At 58.2% G+C, this 18,447-nt stretch overlaps 1 protein-coding gene across 2 annotated transcripts; it reads left to right on the top strand.

Annotated features, from left to right (window-relative positions):
- The first annotated feature begins 3,672 nt into the window (after nt 1-3,672).
- Nucleotides 3,673-12,428, top strand: EFNA3 (ephrin A3). Of its 2 annotated transcripts, XM_032264880.1 has the most exons (5): nt 3,673-3,908; nt 9,975-10,288; nt 10,758-10,823; nt 11,009-11,086; nt 11,300-12,428. In XM_032264880.1, exons 1-5 carry the CDS (start codon nt 3,781-3,783, stop codon nt 11,428-11,430), a joined length of 717 nt encoding a protein of 238 aa, XP_032120771.1. In that variant the 5' UTR covers nt 3,673-3,780; the 3' UTR covers nt 11,431-12,428. The 2 variants fall into 2 exon arrangements, with proteins under 2 accessions (XP_032120771.1, XP_032120772.1); XM_032264881.1 differs by lacking the exon at nt 11,009-11,086.
- Nucleotides 12,429-18,447: the final 6,019 nt, after the last annotated feature.

Here is an 18,447-nt window from a genome sequence, read left to right as displayed (position 1 = left end):
TCATCTTTTCTGGAAATACATTCAGAGGACTCACACACACCTCTACGTAACACCCCAGAGCTGCCTCCCTTCTCCAGGCTTCTTGGCTTGCTGGTCTCATCAGAGGGATCAGGACAGGACTAGAATCAGAGGTGATTACACCCCGACGCCACCCACCAAGCCCTGCATGCTAATTTCCTGTGAGCTGGACCACACAGCAGCACACCATGTTCCTGCTGTCAGTCATGGATGTGGTTCCATGTGAACTCGAGGATGTCAGAGCACCCGCGGAGCCATGCTGACACACACGCTTGGAAGCCAGAAGACATGTGCATCACCCTCCTGTGGCATCCAGGTTTCCCTGCTAGGACTGCACCAACAGCCTGCCTGGGCTGGGGGCACACACGGGCCCCGTGTGAGGTGCAGAACTGTGAATATTTCCTGCCTGGAGCTGGCAGCTGCCTCTCGCTCACATGTGTGCCTGATCTTGCCTCTCACAGGCTCCTTGTTTATTTGTTTAATGAATTATTTATCCACGGACCCTGCTTCCCTCCTGACCTCCCCTTCCCCAGGCCCTAGCCTCCATGATTTACTGAACACAGCTCAGCTCTGTGGTGCCACACACTGTCCCAGGAGCTGCCTTGGGCCACACAGCCTGAGAACTCCCTCTGCCCCACACCTGCGCCTCTCCCTGTTTCCTTGGCCTCTGAGGGATGGAGGAGAGTGAGGCACCATGTTAGAGTCCTCCCAGGAGCTGAGCTCAGTGCCCCTGGAGAGACTGTGGCAGCCAGCAGTGAACTCGCAAGCCCAAGGGTCAGAGCCTGTGGGTGAGGAGGAGGAGGCCTGAAGCCCTGAAAACAGGGCCAGCCCCATGGAGGGAGCCCCAGCCTCCACAGAGGCCCTCATCCTATCAGGCCTTAGACACCAGTTTTTCACACTATAGATTGTGATCCATTGGGGATGAAGTCAATAAGTCAATTTTATGGGCCTCAACCAGCTTTTTATTTTATTGTTTTTACTTTTAAGACTAGAACAGAGGAAAATATTAGAGTGCATACTCTGTAGTAAGGGTACGTATTGTTTCATGAAACATATTCAGTTGTATGTGTGTGTATATGAGTGTGTGTGTGTGTATGAGTGTGTGTGTGTTACCGAATTGCAATGCAAAATACATTCCTACTGTGGTGGATCACAGGAACAACTTGAGTTACAGTTATACACAAATGTCTAGACCCCATCAATAGAGGCCTGGGTCCTTCCGTGACTCACATGCCACAGAGAGAGGCCTAAGCCTTTAGATTAGGCCCCAGGCATGTGGACAGTGGCTCAGATCTTACACACAGGGGCTCAGTCCCTAGAGAAGCCCAGACCTTATGAATAGAGGCCTATAGGCAGGCATAGGCATTATAACTAGAAGCACGTGTCCTGTAGACAGAATTGCCATATATAGCTGTACAGTTTGTGCATGGCACAAAGGGGAAGGGGACATCAGCCCAAGCTCCCTCACTAAGACAGGGAGCCACACAGAGCCACCTCTCACTGAAGGAAGCAGCACCTTTGTTTTGCACAAAGCCACCACTTGCCAAGAGAGGCACCCTAGGGACTGAGCCTGCAAAGAAGGGTACTTTTTCTAATTCACACAAAGGCCCAAATCAGCTAGCAGCCCTATGGATAGAGCCCCAGGTGGACAAAGCAGTAGATCCCATGGATACAGGCCTAGGCCCTACAGAGAGTATCTCAACTTCAAAACCAGAGGCCTCGACCCCATAGAGAGAGCTGCTGAAATCCTGTGGAGAGGGCTCCAGATTCTGAGAAGGGCTCAGTTATTATTGGAGGGTGGGTGTGGGGGTGCTAGATTCTAAGTACCCAGGCCTTATAGAAAAAGGCCCAAATCCTTAAGCAAAACCTTGATTCTCTCAACAGGGATATGTGTTTTCTAAAATGGAATTTAAAGTCCTAGACCAAACCAGCAAGCTCCCATTCACTATGAATACGGGCAACATCTCTGCCAACTGTGGGCCCTACAGAGAGAAGCTGACCTTGTGGGGCAAGGAATGTGATTTGAGAGGAGGGGCTGGGATTTGTGGCACCTGGAGTAAGCAGGTTAGCATCATTTGGGTGAAACAAATCTCTCTGGAGATGAGGAGCCTGCGGGGAGGGAGAGCTGTTTGCAAAGTCCCCCACTCCCATCCCAAGGGGCCTAATTTATTTTCTGGCTCCTGAGAAGGAAGAAATCTCCTGGGGTGGAGAGGAGCCCAGAGAGGACAGAACCTACTCTCGCCTGGCAGCAGTCAGACACAGATGGCACCACCCCTGCCCCCAGCCTAGCACCTGAAGATGACTTGTGGCCAAGACCCTGTCCTGCCACAGATAAGCAGATGAGGGGCGCCTGCATGTTCCCTCTCCCACAGGACAGAAGCAAAGTAGCGGCATGCCTATCTCCCTGGACACAGGTGGTTGGCTTGGGTTCTGAGAACCCAGTTAGGCCTGGTTCTGCCTGATCTGGGACTCTCCAAAAGAGACGAGTTAAGGGGTGGATAGCCTTAGGTCTGGTTTCTGAATCCTTTTCCTGAACTTCTACTTCCTAGGAAGCGAGAAGAGAGCATGAAACTGTGTGTATTGGGATGCATGCGGGTTTACGTGTGTCACGTGTGGATGTGCAGAGGTGTGTGCTCCTGTGTCTCTGTGCCTGGGTTTCTCCTGATCTCTAGCAGTCTGATAGTGTCTTTTCCTGGATGCGTCTGCAAGGCATAGCTGTGTGTCCGTATGTCTATGTCAGGTGCTTCTGTCTCTACATTCTCTGCCTTTGGGTGACTGCACCGCTTTTCCTGAATGTGTGTGTGTGATGTGTGTGCTTGGGTGTCACTGTGAGGACAGTGACTGTGGTGAGAGCTGGAACACAAGGTGCTCTGCCCTCTGCCTCAGGATCCACATCTCTGAGAGTAGGAGTGAGAATGCCTGGGGACACCCCTGGCTGCCTCGGGAGAGGCCCTGCCTAAGTGCCTCCTTTGTAGGTGTCCAGGGAAGCCTGCTTTGCCCCAGCTGACTCTCTCCTTGGCCCCCTCCTTCGCCTTGGGCTCTGGACCGCTGAAGGCCCTTACATCACCCAGTATTGCCATTCTGGGGGCTGAGCTCTTTCACTCCTCCAAGAAAAGCAAGCCTCATGCTCAGCTGGGGGGCTTCAGGTCACCAGCTGTCAGGGCCTTGGTGCCAGCTGAGGACTCTCCACCACCCTTCTGTGCCCACCTGGGTCCTCATGTACAGGAGAAAAGGGGCATGGACGCAGCGAGGGCCACAGTGTTCAGAAGGGAAGGGGGTCCAGCCCTACTTACTAAGAGGTCCTGGACCCCCCAACTTCTTGTCAAGTCTGCTCCTTCACCACCACCACCAACCTTCCCTCGCCCCGCTTCCGAGAGATGAAAGGGTTTCCCTGACATCGAGATCCTCATCTTGGGTTCCCAAATCTTTCTGGGAAATCCAGCCTAGGGAGCAAAAGGCCGAGGACCAGTTGTAGCAAACTGAACCCAAAAGGGAGAGACGAGGCACGCGCCGGTCTTTCCCAAGGGGGCAACACGGGCCCCACCTCCCACGCATCGCGCGCTCCCGGCCGGAGCGGGACTGGGCCTGTCGGGGGCGCGCCAGGGGCGGGGCTTTCGGGGGCGCGCCCAGGAGGGCGGAGGGAAGTGTTGGGGGCGTGGCCTAAGGCTGGAGGCCGGCGGCGGCGGCAGCAGGGAGCTGGGAAGCGGAGAAGCCGGGAGCGCGGGGCTCAGTCGGGGGGCGGCGGCGGCGGCGGCTCCGGGGATGGCGGCGGCTCCGCTGCTGCTGCTGCTGCTGCTCGTGCCCGTGCCGCTGCTGCCGCTGCTGGCCCAAGGGCCCGGAGGGGCGCTGGGAAACCGGCATGCGGTGTACTGGAACAGCTCCAATCAGCAGTGAGTCGGGGGCCTGGGAGTCCGCGCGTCCCGTGTCAGTGGGAGGGGGAGCCGGTGGGGCCCAGAAGTCCTAGGGGAACCCAGGGTGGGAGTCCTGGGAGACCAGAGCTGGGGCCTGGGAGGTGACGGAGAGGGGGACGCACTCTGTGGGCGTCTAGGAAACTCGGGGGTGTCAGAAGGAGCTGTTGGGCTATAGTCAGGAGCGCCCGGGCCGTGCGGAGGAGGCTGCTGGAGTGGCCCCCCCACCCCATCTTGGCTTTTCTCCGCACCCGCCACTGGAATAGCATGCCCCGGTCCCACAGCTCCCCCAGCTGGGCTGGGGTTTGGGGTCAGTGGTGTGCTGGCGACAGGCCGCCGCATTTTGGGGCCCAGGGTGACCTGTTTTTGGCCATGAAGGCTTCCAGGGGTTCTGTCTAGGACACCCTCTTTTAAAAGTGGGGTCCAGAGCTGAGGTAGGGAGTCCGACCTAGCACCTCCCTAGAAGGAAGGCGATTGGGTTGTCTTGGTTGTATGGATAAGCCCAGCTGGGGTGAGCTAGGGCTGGGTCGCCGAGTTGGGGGGCCCTGGGAATGCTGCTTGGTTAGGATGGGAACGTGGGGTACCGGCAAGAGGGAAGGAGGCAGGGAGATGTCGGTGTGTCACACACGCACACACACGCCCGGGCTGGGGACGGCGAATGGCTCTAAGTGTGAGCGGGCGTGCGCGGCTGTCAGTGTGCGTGTATGTCTGAGTGTGTGATTTGTGTGTCTGCGTCGGCGATCGTCTGGGGGTGGGAGCGGGCGGCGGGTCGGGGAAGGGGCTGCGGTCGCTGTCCGGGCGGCCGGCTGCGTCTGGACTGGGGTGGCTGTTGGCGCCGCCGCGGTCTGGGCGGGTGTCAGGGCGGCCGTGTGGTTTCCCGGGGTGTGTGGCGCGGCGGCCGGGTGCTGGCTGCGGGGCCGGGTCCTCATTCTGCTCAGTCCTTGCTGCCCTTGTCTTCTCCTCCCCGCCGAGCCGCCGTGTGTATCACCCCGGCCACCTTAGTGTGTGTCTGTGTGTTGGTAGGGGGTGATCCCTGGGGACGCTGGGGTCACTGTCACACCTGCCCGGGCGGTGGCGGCAGCACTGCCTCTGGCTCCCCACCCCGGGGGCTGACCAGGGAGCAAATGGCCAGACCCCAGGGGAGGGGACCGGGAGGGCCGGGCGGCCGCGACCCCCAACCTCCCGGGGGAGGGGCTGCCGCTCGCCGCTCCGCTCTTTGTTGTTTGGGGCTCCGCGCCTCCCCCTCTCTCCCTCCTCGCGCCCGGAGTGTCAGACTGGGGGTGGGGATGAGCCAACGACGCCCCCCTCTCGCTTCCCATGGAAACCTCGGGGGTGGGGACGTGGCCCCTCCCCCCCGGAGCGGGACTTCGAGAACTCCGGGGGGCGCTGGGAGATGACACTCCAGCTCTATCTAGCTCAGCCCCCTCCCCCAGACTCACACGTCTGCCCCCCACCCCGCTAGAGTCTGGCGGGGAACGGAGAGCTCGCAGGTGAGGGGCCCTGGGTTCCCCGCCACCCTTGGGGCACCTCGGCGTTCTTAGGGGAAGCCAGAGCCGGGCGGTGGGGGGATGCGGGAATAGGTTTGGTGGGGGGAGGTGTTGATCAGGTTCCCCTCCCCCGCATACACCTGGGCGCAGGTGAAAGCTCAGGGAGCGGGTGGGGGAACCCGGGTTCCGGGAGCCTCCTTTCTGTCCTCTCTACTCCGTGCGGGCCTGGACCGGCAGAGGTAGGAGGGGGCGCACACCGGGCCAGGAGACTGCCGCCGCCCCCGCCTCGCTTCCCGGGCCTTTGTTGCCGCTGCGCCCGGGCTCCCCGGCTCCCTCACTGCGGCAGCCGCGGCCCCATAAATCGTGAGAGCGACGTGCTCCGGAGCCGAGAGTGGAGAGGGCCGGGGAGCTGGGGGCGGGGCCGACCAAGCCACAGGCTCCCGCGCCCCCTCCCCCTAGTCACGTGAGCTGGGCTCCTGGCTCCCACCTCCCGTCACGTGTGGAGGGTCTCTGCCCCTTGGGGTCACGTGGGGAGGGTCTTGCGACCCCGCCTCCTGGGGGTCACGTGGGAGGGTGCTGGTGGGACACGTGCGTCGGCCTCCTTTGACAGACCTGGGGGCAGTGCCCTGCACACCCGCCGCGACCTAGCCCTCTGCTCCCCACTCAGTCCTTCCGTTTAGTCCCCTGGAATAGGCGATACCTGTTACCAACCTGGCCCAGAAACTGGGGGTGGGGGGCTGTATTGGAGGGATGCATGAGAGTGTGAGGTCGAGGAGTCCCCCTAAGCCGGGAATTGAACTTGGTGGAGGGGGAGAGGGATGGCCGATGGCCAAATGTATGCCCCCTGGCCTGTGTTTCATTTCTTTGCAGAACTGAGCAAGGATGTTGGTATTCGCCCCTGTCTCAAGAAGCCTAGGGAACATCGTTCTATAACTGTCTCTCGACCTATCTCTGAAATGTTTCTGTTGCTGATCTCTCTTTCATTCATACATTCATTCAACAAATATTTGTTGAGGCTCTACTATGTCCCTGATGGTTTTTCTGTGTTGTCTCCCAGTCTCTGAGTCTCAACCCTGCATCCTTCCCTGTCCCTGCTTCTCTCTGCGTCTCTCTCTCATCTCTGCCGTCTGTGGGCCTCTCTGGCCTGTCTGTCCCTCCTGTTCTCCAAGACTCTCTGGGTTCTCGTTCTCTTCCCTGCCTCTCTTGGTTTCTGGCTTCTCTCGCGCGCCGTGTCTCCCTTCCTTTCACCTTTCAGTGAATCCAGCCTCTGCCAACCTCCCCTCTCGGTGTGTGTCTCCCCCTCACTCGTCTCTGTGTCTCGCTTTCGGCGGGTCTCGCGCTCCTCTCCGCCGCTGCAGATCAATAAACCTTCGCCGCCGCCGCCGCCGCTGTCGCAGGGAGGAGGGGCGGAGGTGTCGGGCGCGCTGATTCTCCCCCACCCGACGCGGCCCAGGGAAGCCCTACGCCCAGACCAGGACTAGCCAGACTGGGACGGGTGGGGCGCCGCGGCCCAGGGCGCTTGAGGGGCGCAGGGGTGTCAGCGTGCAACCGCCGCCCCGCGAGCGTTCCCGCCACCACCGCCACCACCCTCAAAGCCCGGGCGCGCGGACCCCACGCCGCGCACACGTGGTCCGGCCTCGCCTGCTGGAGCGGGCGGCGCGCAGCCTCGGGGGCGCGCGCTAGAGGGAAGAGGAACCCGGGTCTATGTTCTTCCTCTACCCCTTTAAGTCTGCAGCTCGGCGTCTAAGGCCGGGGCTGGGGGTGAGGGGTGGCGAGGATTTAACAAGTTCAGGGCCCCCTGGGATCCTTTTCCTACTCACTGGTCTTCTTAGACACTCTGTTTACCTGCCCTAATTGCTCCGGGTAGGGGGAGAAGTTTGCTCCTTCCCCGCTCCGCCCCCTCGTCCCCTCCGCGGACACTCCGGGCTAAAGGGGGGTCACTGAGAGAGAGAGAGAGAGAGAGAGAGAGAGAGAGAGAGAGAGAGAGGCGTCCGGATGCACCTCAGAGGCGGTGAGAGTCGGGAGAGACCGAAATAACGGGGTGAGGGGACACCCCCTCCAAATGGGGTGTGTCGTCATTTGCCTTTCTGCAAAAGAGGCGAGAGGCTACAGGAGATGAAGTGGAGCAAGAAGCTAGAACAGTACGAATGGGCAGGGCACAACCCGGTCCCCAGGTCCCAGCGCACCCCCACCCTTCCGCAGGAGGTGCGGCCCTGGAGGCGGGGTTAGCTGCAGAGCTTCTCAGGGGCCTAGCGGCACCTCGGTCTCCGCACTGCTAGGGAGAGGAGGGGAGGGAGGATGACAGATTCAATTAAAGCGCCCAAGCCAAGCAGACACGCTGGATCTCCAAAGAGTTGTGGTTGGGAATTCCTGGCTCCCACCCCGTTTGTCCCCGTGCCCTCTGTGTACCAACTGGGCCCAGCCACCCCACTGGCAGGTCTTTCTCTCACATGCCCAGTCTTGGGGGGCATTTCAGGGGCTGTTCCTCCCACCTAGCGCAGGAGTATGTAACAGATGGCTTCCCTTCACCTGTGGTCGCCCAACAACCTTTTTTAAAAGGCTAGCCCTGCCTTGTGGAGGAAATTGAATTACCTGTAGGAATACTTTGGGTGTTGGCTTCCTCTCTGCTGGAATGGGGTGTGTTGTCGGGGGAACTGGGTGGCACAGCAGGGAGGAGCTGCTTCAGAGTGGGACTGGAAACATGGGTGAGGCTCAAAGACAGAGGTCCCAATGTGGCTGTACAGCTGCTCCAGACCTCACACCCTCACCACTGGCGGCCGGCCCTCTCCCCAAAGCCCGAGGGGAGGAACAGACTATGGAGTTGGCGATGGACAGGCAAGTCTAGGGTGGCAGCTTGGAGCCAGGCCTGGTCTAACCCGTTTTCCTGCTCCCAGTGCCCCAGGCCGAGACTCTGCCCACCTGAGTACCAGGGCAAGGGAGGGGCCTGAATGACCCATTACTCCCATGGGAACCGAGTGGGGCTGGTGGCATTCCTGATGACCCAAGGAGGCTGTGCCAATTCTTACTGGGGTACCCAAACATCAGTTCTCTGTGCCTCACTGCCAGGATTGGAATGGGTTGCTGGTGGAGGGGACAGCACAGGCAAAGCCAAGGAAGTAGGATGTGGGGGGACGGACCCTCAAGGCCCCACCCCGTGCAGAAGCCTTCCCGCTCATTTTTTTAATGGATCTAATTACTGTACTGTTTGGGGAACTGGGTGGTGCCTGGTGACATGGGGAGCCAGTCCCTCCCCGCAGGGAGCTCCCAGGGACTAGGGACCCCATACTTTGACATTCTGCCAAGTACCCCATGCCTTTCTGTGTCCACCACACTCTACTTGCACTGCCAAGATATGTGCATTCTTACTCTAAAGAAATTAGGGAAAACCCCTGCCCCCTCTCCGAGTTTCTTTCTCCATTCAGAGATTTCTCCGTCCTCACGCAGCTCAGTACCACCATGGAAGGTGTTAAGACCAACACTTTGATGGAGACTAGCAAGGCAGGTGGGGATTACAAGGGACCCAGCATCTGCTTCTCTGTCCCAAAGAGGGATCAGGGAAATAAGAGGTGCAGCCATCTTGTCTAGGCCCTGTGCCCACTGCTCTGCCCAGCATCATTAAGGGGGGGCCATGGTGCCAGGTTGAGGAAGGAGGTGCCCAATGAGACAGAAGTTTGGGCTGGTTGGCATGATGCCACGTGGAGTCTTGGTGATGAGTCCCTTAGTTCCCTCATCTGTTGTTTCAAGTTCCTGGGAGCCTACTTGTCCTTGGCCTCAGGGTGGGGTCTCCGTCAGGGGACTCAAGGTACAGAAGCCAGTGATACTGTCGTGTGGGGAGGGCAGGGAGAGAGCCCCAGACTGGTGGGGTCAGCCAGTACTGGCATAGAGGCCAACACACATACAGCCCAGCTTTTCTATGTGTCTGCCGCCTATGAGTGGGCGGTGGACATATTTGTGTGTGTGCCATAGAACTTATGCAGGTATATGCATGAAGCCTCCATACATGCGTCTGTGAGGGCAGGTCCTGTCGGACTGGCCCCGGGGGTGGACTGGCAGCCGCAGGGAAGCATGCTGGGAGAAGCGATGGAGGGCGTGTGTGTCCCTCGGAAGGGATCCCTCCCACGTTCACCCTTGGCTTCCATCCCTTCCATCCCTCCTCCCGGCTGCTGAATTACGGGGGATGGACGGAGGAAATCCGGGCCTGGGTCTGGGAGTCGCTGGGGCCTGCGCCGTTTCTGTGGTAACCAAAGCGTGCGTTCCCTGCTTCCCTCCGCCCCTCTTCCTCGCCTCCTTTTCTTTGGAGGCAGGCAGCGCTTTCCTGCGCCTTTGCTACCCTCTGGTGGCCACCAGGCGAAGGACAGACCAAGAAGGAGGGCACGGAAGGAGAGTTCAGGGAGCGGCGGCACTAGGGCCCCGGGGACAGAGACAGGGCTGAGCCGCGAGGAAGCTTGGAGGAAAAGTCGGGAGGCCCCGCGGACCCTGGGGAGGGGCTGCGGAGCGGTCAGACGGAAAGCGGCTTGCCTTTGGGGTTTCTTCTCTCTGAGCCGCTTCCTCTTCCCCACAGCCTGCGGCGAGAGGGCTACACCGTGCAGGTGAACGTGAACGACTATCTGGATATTTACTGCCCGCACTACAACAGCTCGGGGGTGGGCCCCGGGGCGGGGCCGGGGCCCGGAGGCGGGGCGGAGCAGTACGTGCTGTACATGGTGAGCCGCAGCGGCTACCGCACCTGCAACGCCAGCCAGGGCTTCAAGCGCTGGGAGTGCAACCGGCCGCACGCCCCGCACAGCCCCATCAAGTTCTCGGAGAAGTTCCAGCGCTACAGCGCCTTCTCGCTGGGCTACGAGTTCCACGCCGGCCACGAGTACTACTACATCTGTAAGTGACGGCGGCCGGGCGGGCCAGAGCGCGAGTCTGAGTGACAGCCGGGGGGTGGAGCCCTGAGGCCCCGGGGCGGGGCCGGCGCGGCCGGCGCCAGGTCTAGGGGCTGAGAGACGGGGGAGGAGGCGTGGGCACGGGGCGCCTCAGGGGCTCAGCTCAGACGAGGTCGTGGGGCCAAGAAAGGAGTTTCGTGACAGTCCCAAGTATGGGCTACGGAGAATCGCTGTCTCTGTGAGGGACATTCTGGGGTTCGAACATCAGGGATCCCAGTTTCTTGAGGGGTGGGACCAAAGGGGCTTCTAGGGTTGACGGCGGAGCTACAGTGACCCGTGTCCAAAGGGTAGGGGAGCTCCTGAAGGAGACCTCCCGAGGGGGGCAGTTTGAAGGGAGTAAGAAATAGAGCCGCTGAGGGAGGGCACTGGGCACAAATTGGGCGAAAATGACTCAGGCCCGGTCTCCTCCCCAGCCACGCCCACCCACAACCTGCACTGGAAGTGTCTGAGGATGAAGGTGTTCGTCTGCTGCGCCTCCAGTGAGTAGAATCGGCTCCGAGCCTCCACCCCACCTTCAGCTCCCTGCTTTGGGGCTCCCCTGGCTTCCTGGGGGTGGGGGCGGAGGGCACAGGTGAGGGGGGCTTGCTCCCCAGCCGTAGCAAGGGGAGGGAATCCTGGCCCTGACTCTCCCCTCCTCTCTCCCCACTCGCACCCCACCCCGCAGCATCGCACTCCGGGGAGAAGCCGGTCCCCACTCTCCCCCAGTTCACCATGGGCCCCAATGTGAAGATCAACGTGCTGGGTGAGTCTGCGCAGCGCCCTCTGGTGGCCACTGCTGGAACCGCAGCCCCCCACCCCGGTGCCTGCTCACCTCGCATGCCTTCCCCGGGGGCACTGACCCTTCCTACCCCGTGGGTGGTCACGTCCCTGGCTCCGCTGCTGCTGCCGCTGCCGCGTGCCCCTGCCCCGGCGCGCAACCCAGCCCTCACCAGTCTCTCTGTTCCTCTGTCCACAGAAGACTTTGAGGGAGAGAACCCTCAGGTGCCCAAGCTTGAGAAGAGCATCAGCGGGACCAGCCCCAAACGGGAACAGCTGCCCCTGGCCGTGGGCATCGCCTTTTTCCTCATGACGTTCTTGGCCTCCTAGCTCTGCCCCTCCCCTGGTGGGGAAAGATGGGGCGGGGCTTGGAAGGAGCAGGGAGCCTTTGGCCTCTCCAAGGAAAGCCCAGTAGTGGGGCCTGGACCCCCCATCCCATGGCTGGAAGTGGGGCCTGCACCATACATCTGTGCCCGCCCCCTCTACCCCTTCCCCCCAGGTAGGGCACTGTAGTGGACCAGGTGCAGGGACAGCCATGGGTCCCAGGTGGCCTTGTGGCTCTGGTAATGTTTGGTACCAAACTTGGGGGCCGAAACAGGCAGTCCTCAGGACTCCCTGGCCCCTGGTACCTTTCCCTCACTCCTGGTGTCCTCTCCCTTTGTCCCCCAGAGAGACATATGCCCCCACAGAGAGCAAAGCGAAGCGTGGGAGGCACCCCCATCGCTCTCCTCCAGGGGCAGAACATGGGGAGGGGACTAGATGGGCAAGGGGCAGCACTGCCTGCTGCCTGCTTCCCCTGTTTACAGCAATAAGCACGTCCTCCTCCCCCACTCCCACTTCCAGGATTGTGGTTTGGATTGAAACCAAGTTTACAAGTAGACACCCCTGGGGGGGGGGCGGGCAGTGGACAAGGATGGCGAGGGGTGGGCATTGGGGTGCCAGGCAGGCATGTACAGACTCTATATCTCTATATATAATGTACAGACAGACAGAGTCCCTTCCCTCCTTAACCCCCGACCTTTCTTGACTTCCCCTTCCAGCTTCAGACCCCTTTCCCACCAGGCTAGGCCCCCCACACCCGGGGGACCCCCTGGCCCCTCTTTTGTCTTCTGTGAAGACAGGACCTATGCAACGCACAGACACTTTTGGAGACCGTGAAACAACAACGCCCCCTCCCTTCCAGCCCTGAGCCGGGAACCATCTCCCAGGACCTTGCCCTGCTCACCCTATGTGGTCCTACCCATCCTCCTGGGCCTTTTTCAAGTGCTTTGGCTGTGACTTTCATACTCTGCTCTTAGTCTAAAAAAATAAACTGGAGATAAAAATAACTGAGTGTGTGTGATTTCAAGGGCCATCACCCTTCCGTTAGACTGGTTAAACCCTGCAGGTCACAGGGCCTGGGTGGGAGAGGGAATACTGGGGCCAAAGAGTCACAACAAGGTGTTCAGACCATTTTCTACGGCTCATCTTCTTTACAATGGCAGCGCTGCATGGAAAGGGCAACAGGGGCCTCCAGGCTGGGCCTGGTTGACTTTGGGCAAATCACTCAACCTCTCTGAGCCTCAGGTATCCCACCAGAAAGACTGGTTACCGTATCTCTCACACAGGGAATGAAAGGCTCCATCAATTATGGTTTCCACATTTTCTTCCCCTTCCATTCTGTAATCGAGGTTCTTGACTGGAGTCTATGGATTTCAGGGGATTTGAGAACCTAGGCAGAAAAAAAAACCATCTGTATTTTCACTCACCTATAACTGAAATTTAACATCCTCTTGTGTGCTTGGGCATCGAGCCATAATTGTATTAATAGTACCTGTGACTGTAACCAGAAATCACAGATGTTTTCAGCCTGCATTATAGTTGTTGAAGAGATCTCAAAATATCATTTACACTCATCAGTTCCTTGAAATGATCATAGTTGTTAGACCTTCCTCATTTTTGATGTGTTAATAAGAAAGTGTATATATACTATATCAAGAAATGTAAATGTTTTGATAATATAATTAGCTTCCTTTATAACCCTTTGCAATTTTATTCATGTCAAACGTTACGCCTAAAGGGTTGGGAGTTTGCTGGGGCTGGGGCTGCTCATAACTACACCACCCTGCATGGCTCAGGAAGGCAGAGGGGACAGGAGGCAAAAGACAGGAGAATGGCCACTTCCCAGGAGCCCCAGGGTGAGGTCCGGGTTGACAGGCTGGCGCAGCATAAAGGAGTGTGGATAGGGGCTGAAATGTACCTGGAACTTACTTGCTCAGCCAAGGGCCCGGTCCAGGGAGGGGACACCTTTTTATTGCCAAGCTGTGCGCCCATGGGACTCCAGCCCACCCAGGATCTCTAATTGGCACTGTGTGGGCAGGCCGGATCCTGCGTGCCCCTGCGGCTCTTGCCAGCTGCTTTGTGAGAGTGAGCCTTTGGTGGTAGGGACTGTGTTTTCTCCCCCTCTCTACCCATAAAACATGGAAAATGGAATCTCAGCTGGACCCTGGAGAGTGGGTGGGTTTCCCAGTGGCGGAACAGGGAGGCATGTGGGGTGGGAGAGCAGGTGGGGAAAGAACCAGGGGCAGCCAGTAGACCAGTCTGAGGCTCCCTACGGACTGATAAGACTGGAAAGCTGAGCCGTCCATCCAATCGTCCACACACTTGATCCACATTTATTGAGGACCTGCTGAGTGCCAGGCTCTATCCTGGGTACTGGAGACACAAAAAAAGACATAGCCTCTACCCCCAAATAAGCTCAAAATTTAGTATGTGTTGATGTATGAGCAGAAATCGGTAACACACATATACATAACCGACAACATAACCAGCTCCTTCATGGGTAGATGCCTAGGGGCTGTGGGAACGCCAGGAAAAAGCACACACTTGCCTAGGGACAGAGGGAAGAGGCTTCAGGGAGGAGGAGGGGCACAGAGCTGGGGCCCTGCTGGGGAGAACCTCAAGGGCTTTGAAGCCTGCAGACTGAGGACCTGCCTCATGAGGGACCCCATAGCAGTGGGTCTGGGCTGCAGGCTCCCTTCAATCCCTGGGCCAGGCAGGATAGGGCTGGCCAGCTGGGATGGGGAGGGTGTGGCGGATTCAAAAATTCAGGAAGGGTAAGATGATGAAAGGGCTGGATGCTTTGGGAAGGAACTAGAATAAGCCAACTTCCATTCACTGAGGACCTACTATGTGCTGAAGGCTGTGCCTTTGTAAGCCTCACTATTCCATTTGCACAGCTAAGGATCTGAGACTAGGGTCACACAGCCTGGCTGATGATGGGGCTGGCATTCAAAGTGGGTCTACGGGAGGCTGAGGTGGGAGGACCACTTGACCTTAGGATTTAATGCCAGCCTGGGTAACATAGCAAAACCCCATCTTTTATTTATTTTTTATTTTATTTTATTTTTTCAGACAAAATTTTGCTCTTGTTGCCCAGGCTGGAGTGCAATGTCGCTATCTCAGCTCACCACAACCACCACCTCCCGGGTTCAAGTGATTCTCCTGCCTCAGCCTCCCAAGTAGCCGGGATTACAAGCATGCGCCATCACGCCTGGCTAATTTTTTGTATTTTTAGTGGAGACAGGGTTTCTCCATGTTTTGGCCAGCCTGGTCTCAAACTCCCGACCTTCGGTGATCCACCTGCCTTTGCCTCCCAGAGTATTGAGATCACAGGCATGAGCCAGCTCGCCCAGCTCTTTTATTTATTTATTCATTTATTTTGAGATGGAGTCTCACTCTGTCGCCCAGGCTGGAGTACAGCGGCACCATCTCAGCTGACTGCAACCCCCGCCTCCCAGGTTCAGGTGATTCTCCTGCCTCAGCCTCCTGAGTAGCTGGGATTACAGGTACACACCACAACACCTGGCTAATTTTTGTATTTTTAGTAGAGACAGGGTTTCGCCATGTTGGCCAGGATGGTCTCAAACTCCTGACCTCATGATCCACCTGCCTCAGCCTCCCACGGTGCTGGGATTGCAGGCGTGAGCCACTGTGCCTAACCGACCCCATCTTTAAAAAAACAAAAACAGGCCGGGCGCGGTGGCTCAAGCCTGTAATCCCAGCACTTTGGGAGGCCGAGGCGGGTGGATCACGAGGTCAAGAGATCGAGACCATCCTGGTCAAAATGGTGAAACCCCGTCTCTACTAAAAAAATACAAAGTGCTGTAATCCCAGCACTTTGGAAGGTTGAGGTGGGAGGATCACTTGAGCCCAGGAGTTCAAGACCAACCTGGGCCACATAGGAATACTCCATCTCTACAAATAATTAAAAAATTATCCAGGTGTGGTGATACAAATGTGTAGTCCCAGCTACTGGAAAGACTGAGGTGGAGGATTACTTGAGCCCAGGAGTTCAAGACCATCTAGGGCAACATAGTGAGACCTTGTTTCTTTAAAAAAAAAAAAAGCTAGGCATGAAGGCGTGATGGCATGCACCTGTAGTTATAGCTACTCAGGTGGCTGAGGCGGAAGAACTGCTTGAGTCCAGGAGGTCAAGGCGGAAGAACTGCTTGAGTCCAGGAGGTCAAGGCTGCAATGTGCTATGATGCACTCCAGCCTGGATGACAGAGCAAGATCCCTTGCCCTCACCTTTTTTTTTTTTTTTTTTTTTTTTTTGGGGGGAGGTTTTTTTTTTTTTTCTCCCCCCGGCGTGCACGTTCCAGCTTTAAGTTATTCTCCTGCCTCAGACTCCGGAGTAGCTGGGATTACAGGCATGCGTGACCACACCTGGCTAATTTTGTATTTTTAGTAGAGACGGGGTTTCTCCATGTTGGTCAGGCTGGTCTCAAACTCCTGACCTCAGGTGATCCACCCGCCTCAGCCTCCCAAAGTGCTGGGATTATAGGCGTAAGCCACCTCGCTCAGGCAACACTGTGTTTAAAATAAATAAGTAAATTGGCCAGGCATGGTAGCTCACACCTGTAATCTCAGCACTTTGGGAGGCCAAGGTGGGCAGATCACTTGAAGTCAGGAGTTCAAGACTAGCCTGGCCAACACGGCAAAAGCCAGTCTCTATTAAATACAAAAATTAGCCGGGCATGTTGCGGTATGTGCTTGTAGTCCCAGCTACTCAGGAGGCTGAGACAGGAGAATTGCTTGAACCCAGGAGGCGGAGGTTGCAGTGAGTTGAAATCAAGCCACTGTACTCCAGCCTCAGCAACAGAACAAGACTCTGTCTCTTAAAAACGAATAAATAATAAATGAAATCACTTTTAAAAGCTGCAGAGTCCTGCCAAGGATTTTTCCCTCAGGTGAGGCTTTCAATCCCAGAGCATGTAATGGGGACTGGGGAGAGAGGTCGGCACTGAGGTGGCCAGACACCAGTGACCCTCAGCCTGTCTGGTACAGGGCCCTGCTTTGTGACACCAAGGTCTGCAGAGCCCAGGGCATCCTAGCCAAGGCAGTCGTGAGATGTCACCAGGCACAGTGGTAGGGCCTGAGAGCAGAGACTGGAGGGAGAAAAGAAAGGAGACCCGAGTGCAGACCCAATGCCTGCTGATGGATAGGAGAGGAGAGAACAGAACGGGCAGAACAGAATAGCTTCAACTACGGGACTGAGCAAGACATGGGGGAGAGGTGCAGATGGCAATAGGGCCACAGCTGGTGAAGGGGAAGCCAGGAAGAGCTCCCTCCTTTCTACTGCCCCACCCCAGCACCTGGGTGCCCTTAGAATTGGCTGGTGGCTGCCAGATGGTGCCCCAGGACCTGGACACTCTGCTCATCCTGCTGTCCCACCCCGAAGCACAGCCCCAGGCAAAGGAAGTTCAAGTCAGTGAGCTGTGCGGGCTCCAAGCTGGCAGACCCCCGCCACACGGGCGCAGCCTCACACCCTGGACACGGTCTTCTTCCCCTTGTTTTGTCTCTTGCTGGCTGCCTCCAGCAGGGGCGCAAAGAGGGCTCCCATCCGACACGCTGGCATTCCCAGAGGCTCTCACAGGTGAATGCCCCCAACCCGGGTAGAGGTCACACACATCCCTCCTCTTCCCATCCTCCCCAGGGTGAAAACCCACAGCAACATCAAACAGCTGAACAGAGATTTTGGCTTGGAGAGGGAAGTTCAGAGCTGCCCCGCCCCTCCCTTCTGGGTGAGAGGTCACTCCAGCAGCGCTGTGGGTAGGAGGGAAGGAGCTCTTTGCACTCCCGGCTGGGGTCTAAGCTTGGCTGCCACGTGGGTTTGCCGGTCGGGGCCTGCAAGTCTGCCGACATCCACTAGAAGGCGCAGCACTGGGACTGTGACCTGCCGGAGCCGCGAGGGGAGCTTGGGAAGGGTTTGCGGTGAGTGGAAGGGCTGAGTGGGTGTTGGCCCTCGAGGGGAGGCGAGCAGCTGCGCTGTAGGATCCTCTGTTCTCAGGCCTGGGGCAGGGTTGGCTAGGACCCTGCCCACTCTCTGTGCGTTTCTCTTATCTCCACTCTCCTCCTTCCCCGCGGTTGGCGATGCCATGGGGTTGGGAGTGGACCTGGGCTCAGTCCACAGCCGTCCAGCCCAGACCTAGGCAGCACCCAGGTCTCACCATTTTCCCTCACCCTCCCTGTTCTGTCCAGCTGTCAAACCAGGGGGACGGACTGGGCTGGAGGCACATGGCGGGGACAGAGGCGTGGACTGGAGGTGGTGGTGATGGGGCTGGGGGTCACGGATTGGAATGAAAGACACAAGCTGGGACCAGGAGACAAGGACGGGGATGAGGGGGGTGGGAGGATACGAGAGAGGGGACAAGGGGCATGAGCTGGATTGGGGGCATGGACTGGCAAGAGGGGCCCCAGTGGGAGGTGGGGGGCGACAGCCCGGGGAAGGGCGACGCCGACGGGATCGCCCAGATGTGCTGGGACCGGCTCCCCAGAGACACACTGGGCCCGTAGCAGCAGAGCAGCTTCAGACCGAACCCGGGGATCTGGCCTGTGATCTGACTCCCCCCGGAGATCTGGCCTCCTCCGGTCTCTGGCATGGCCTGGGGTAGGGGCAGGTATGACGCCTCCCCAGAGTGTGCTCCCCAAGAGCACCAAACTCTTAGCCTTCACCACAGCATCTGGCCCCAGGTAATCATAGGGCTGTCACCAAACCTGGCTATAAAAGGATAGATGGGCCCGCCTAGGAACCTGGGAGAGCTAGGCTCAACTGGCTGGGGGTCCACCGGCCTGCCCCTGAGAGGCCGGCATTGGCCAGGGGAGGCTAGGGCTTCACATTCAATGGTACACTTCAGTGCACACCCATTCATACAACCTCACACCCTTGCAACCCCACACAGTCAATGAAACTCAGTGCTGAGGGAGAAGAGGCTGGGGGCAAAGCAGGGGGGAAAGCAGGGGCTTTGTTCACACAGCTGAAGTGGGAGAGGCCCCCTACGGGGCTGAGGGAGCAGGCCAGGCACC

The sequence above is a fragment of the Sapajus apella genome, unplaced genomic scaffold (assembly GCF_009761245.1).
Source record: "Sapajus apella isolate SASKATOON/1434 unplaced genomic scaffold, GSC_monkey_1.0 scaffold148, whole genome shotgun sequence".
Taxonomy (NCBI): Eukaryota; Metazoa; Chordata; class Mammalia; order Primates; family Cebidae; genus Sapajus; species Sapajus apella.
Note: the sequence above shows the minus strand (reverse complement) of the source record. Positions and strands in the feature narration are given on the sequence as shown.

What these genes read in the sequence shown, in the direction of transcription:
- EFNA3 (XM_032264880.1), top strand. Translation starts at nt 3,781, where the DNA reads ATGGCGGCGGCTCCGCTGCTGCTGCTGCTGCTGCTCGTGCCCGTGCCG. An exon ending in TGGAACAGCTCCAATCAGCA is followed by an intron (nt 3,909 to 9,974) that starts GTGAGTCGGGGG and finishes TCTTCCCCACAG; the next exon opens with CCTGCGGCGAGAGGGCTACA. An exon ending in GTTCGTCTGCTGCGCCTCCA is followed by an intron (nt 10,824 to 11,008) that starts GTGAGTAGAATC and finishes CCCACCCCGCAG; the next exon opens with CATCGCACTCCGGGGAGAAG.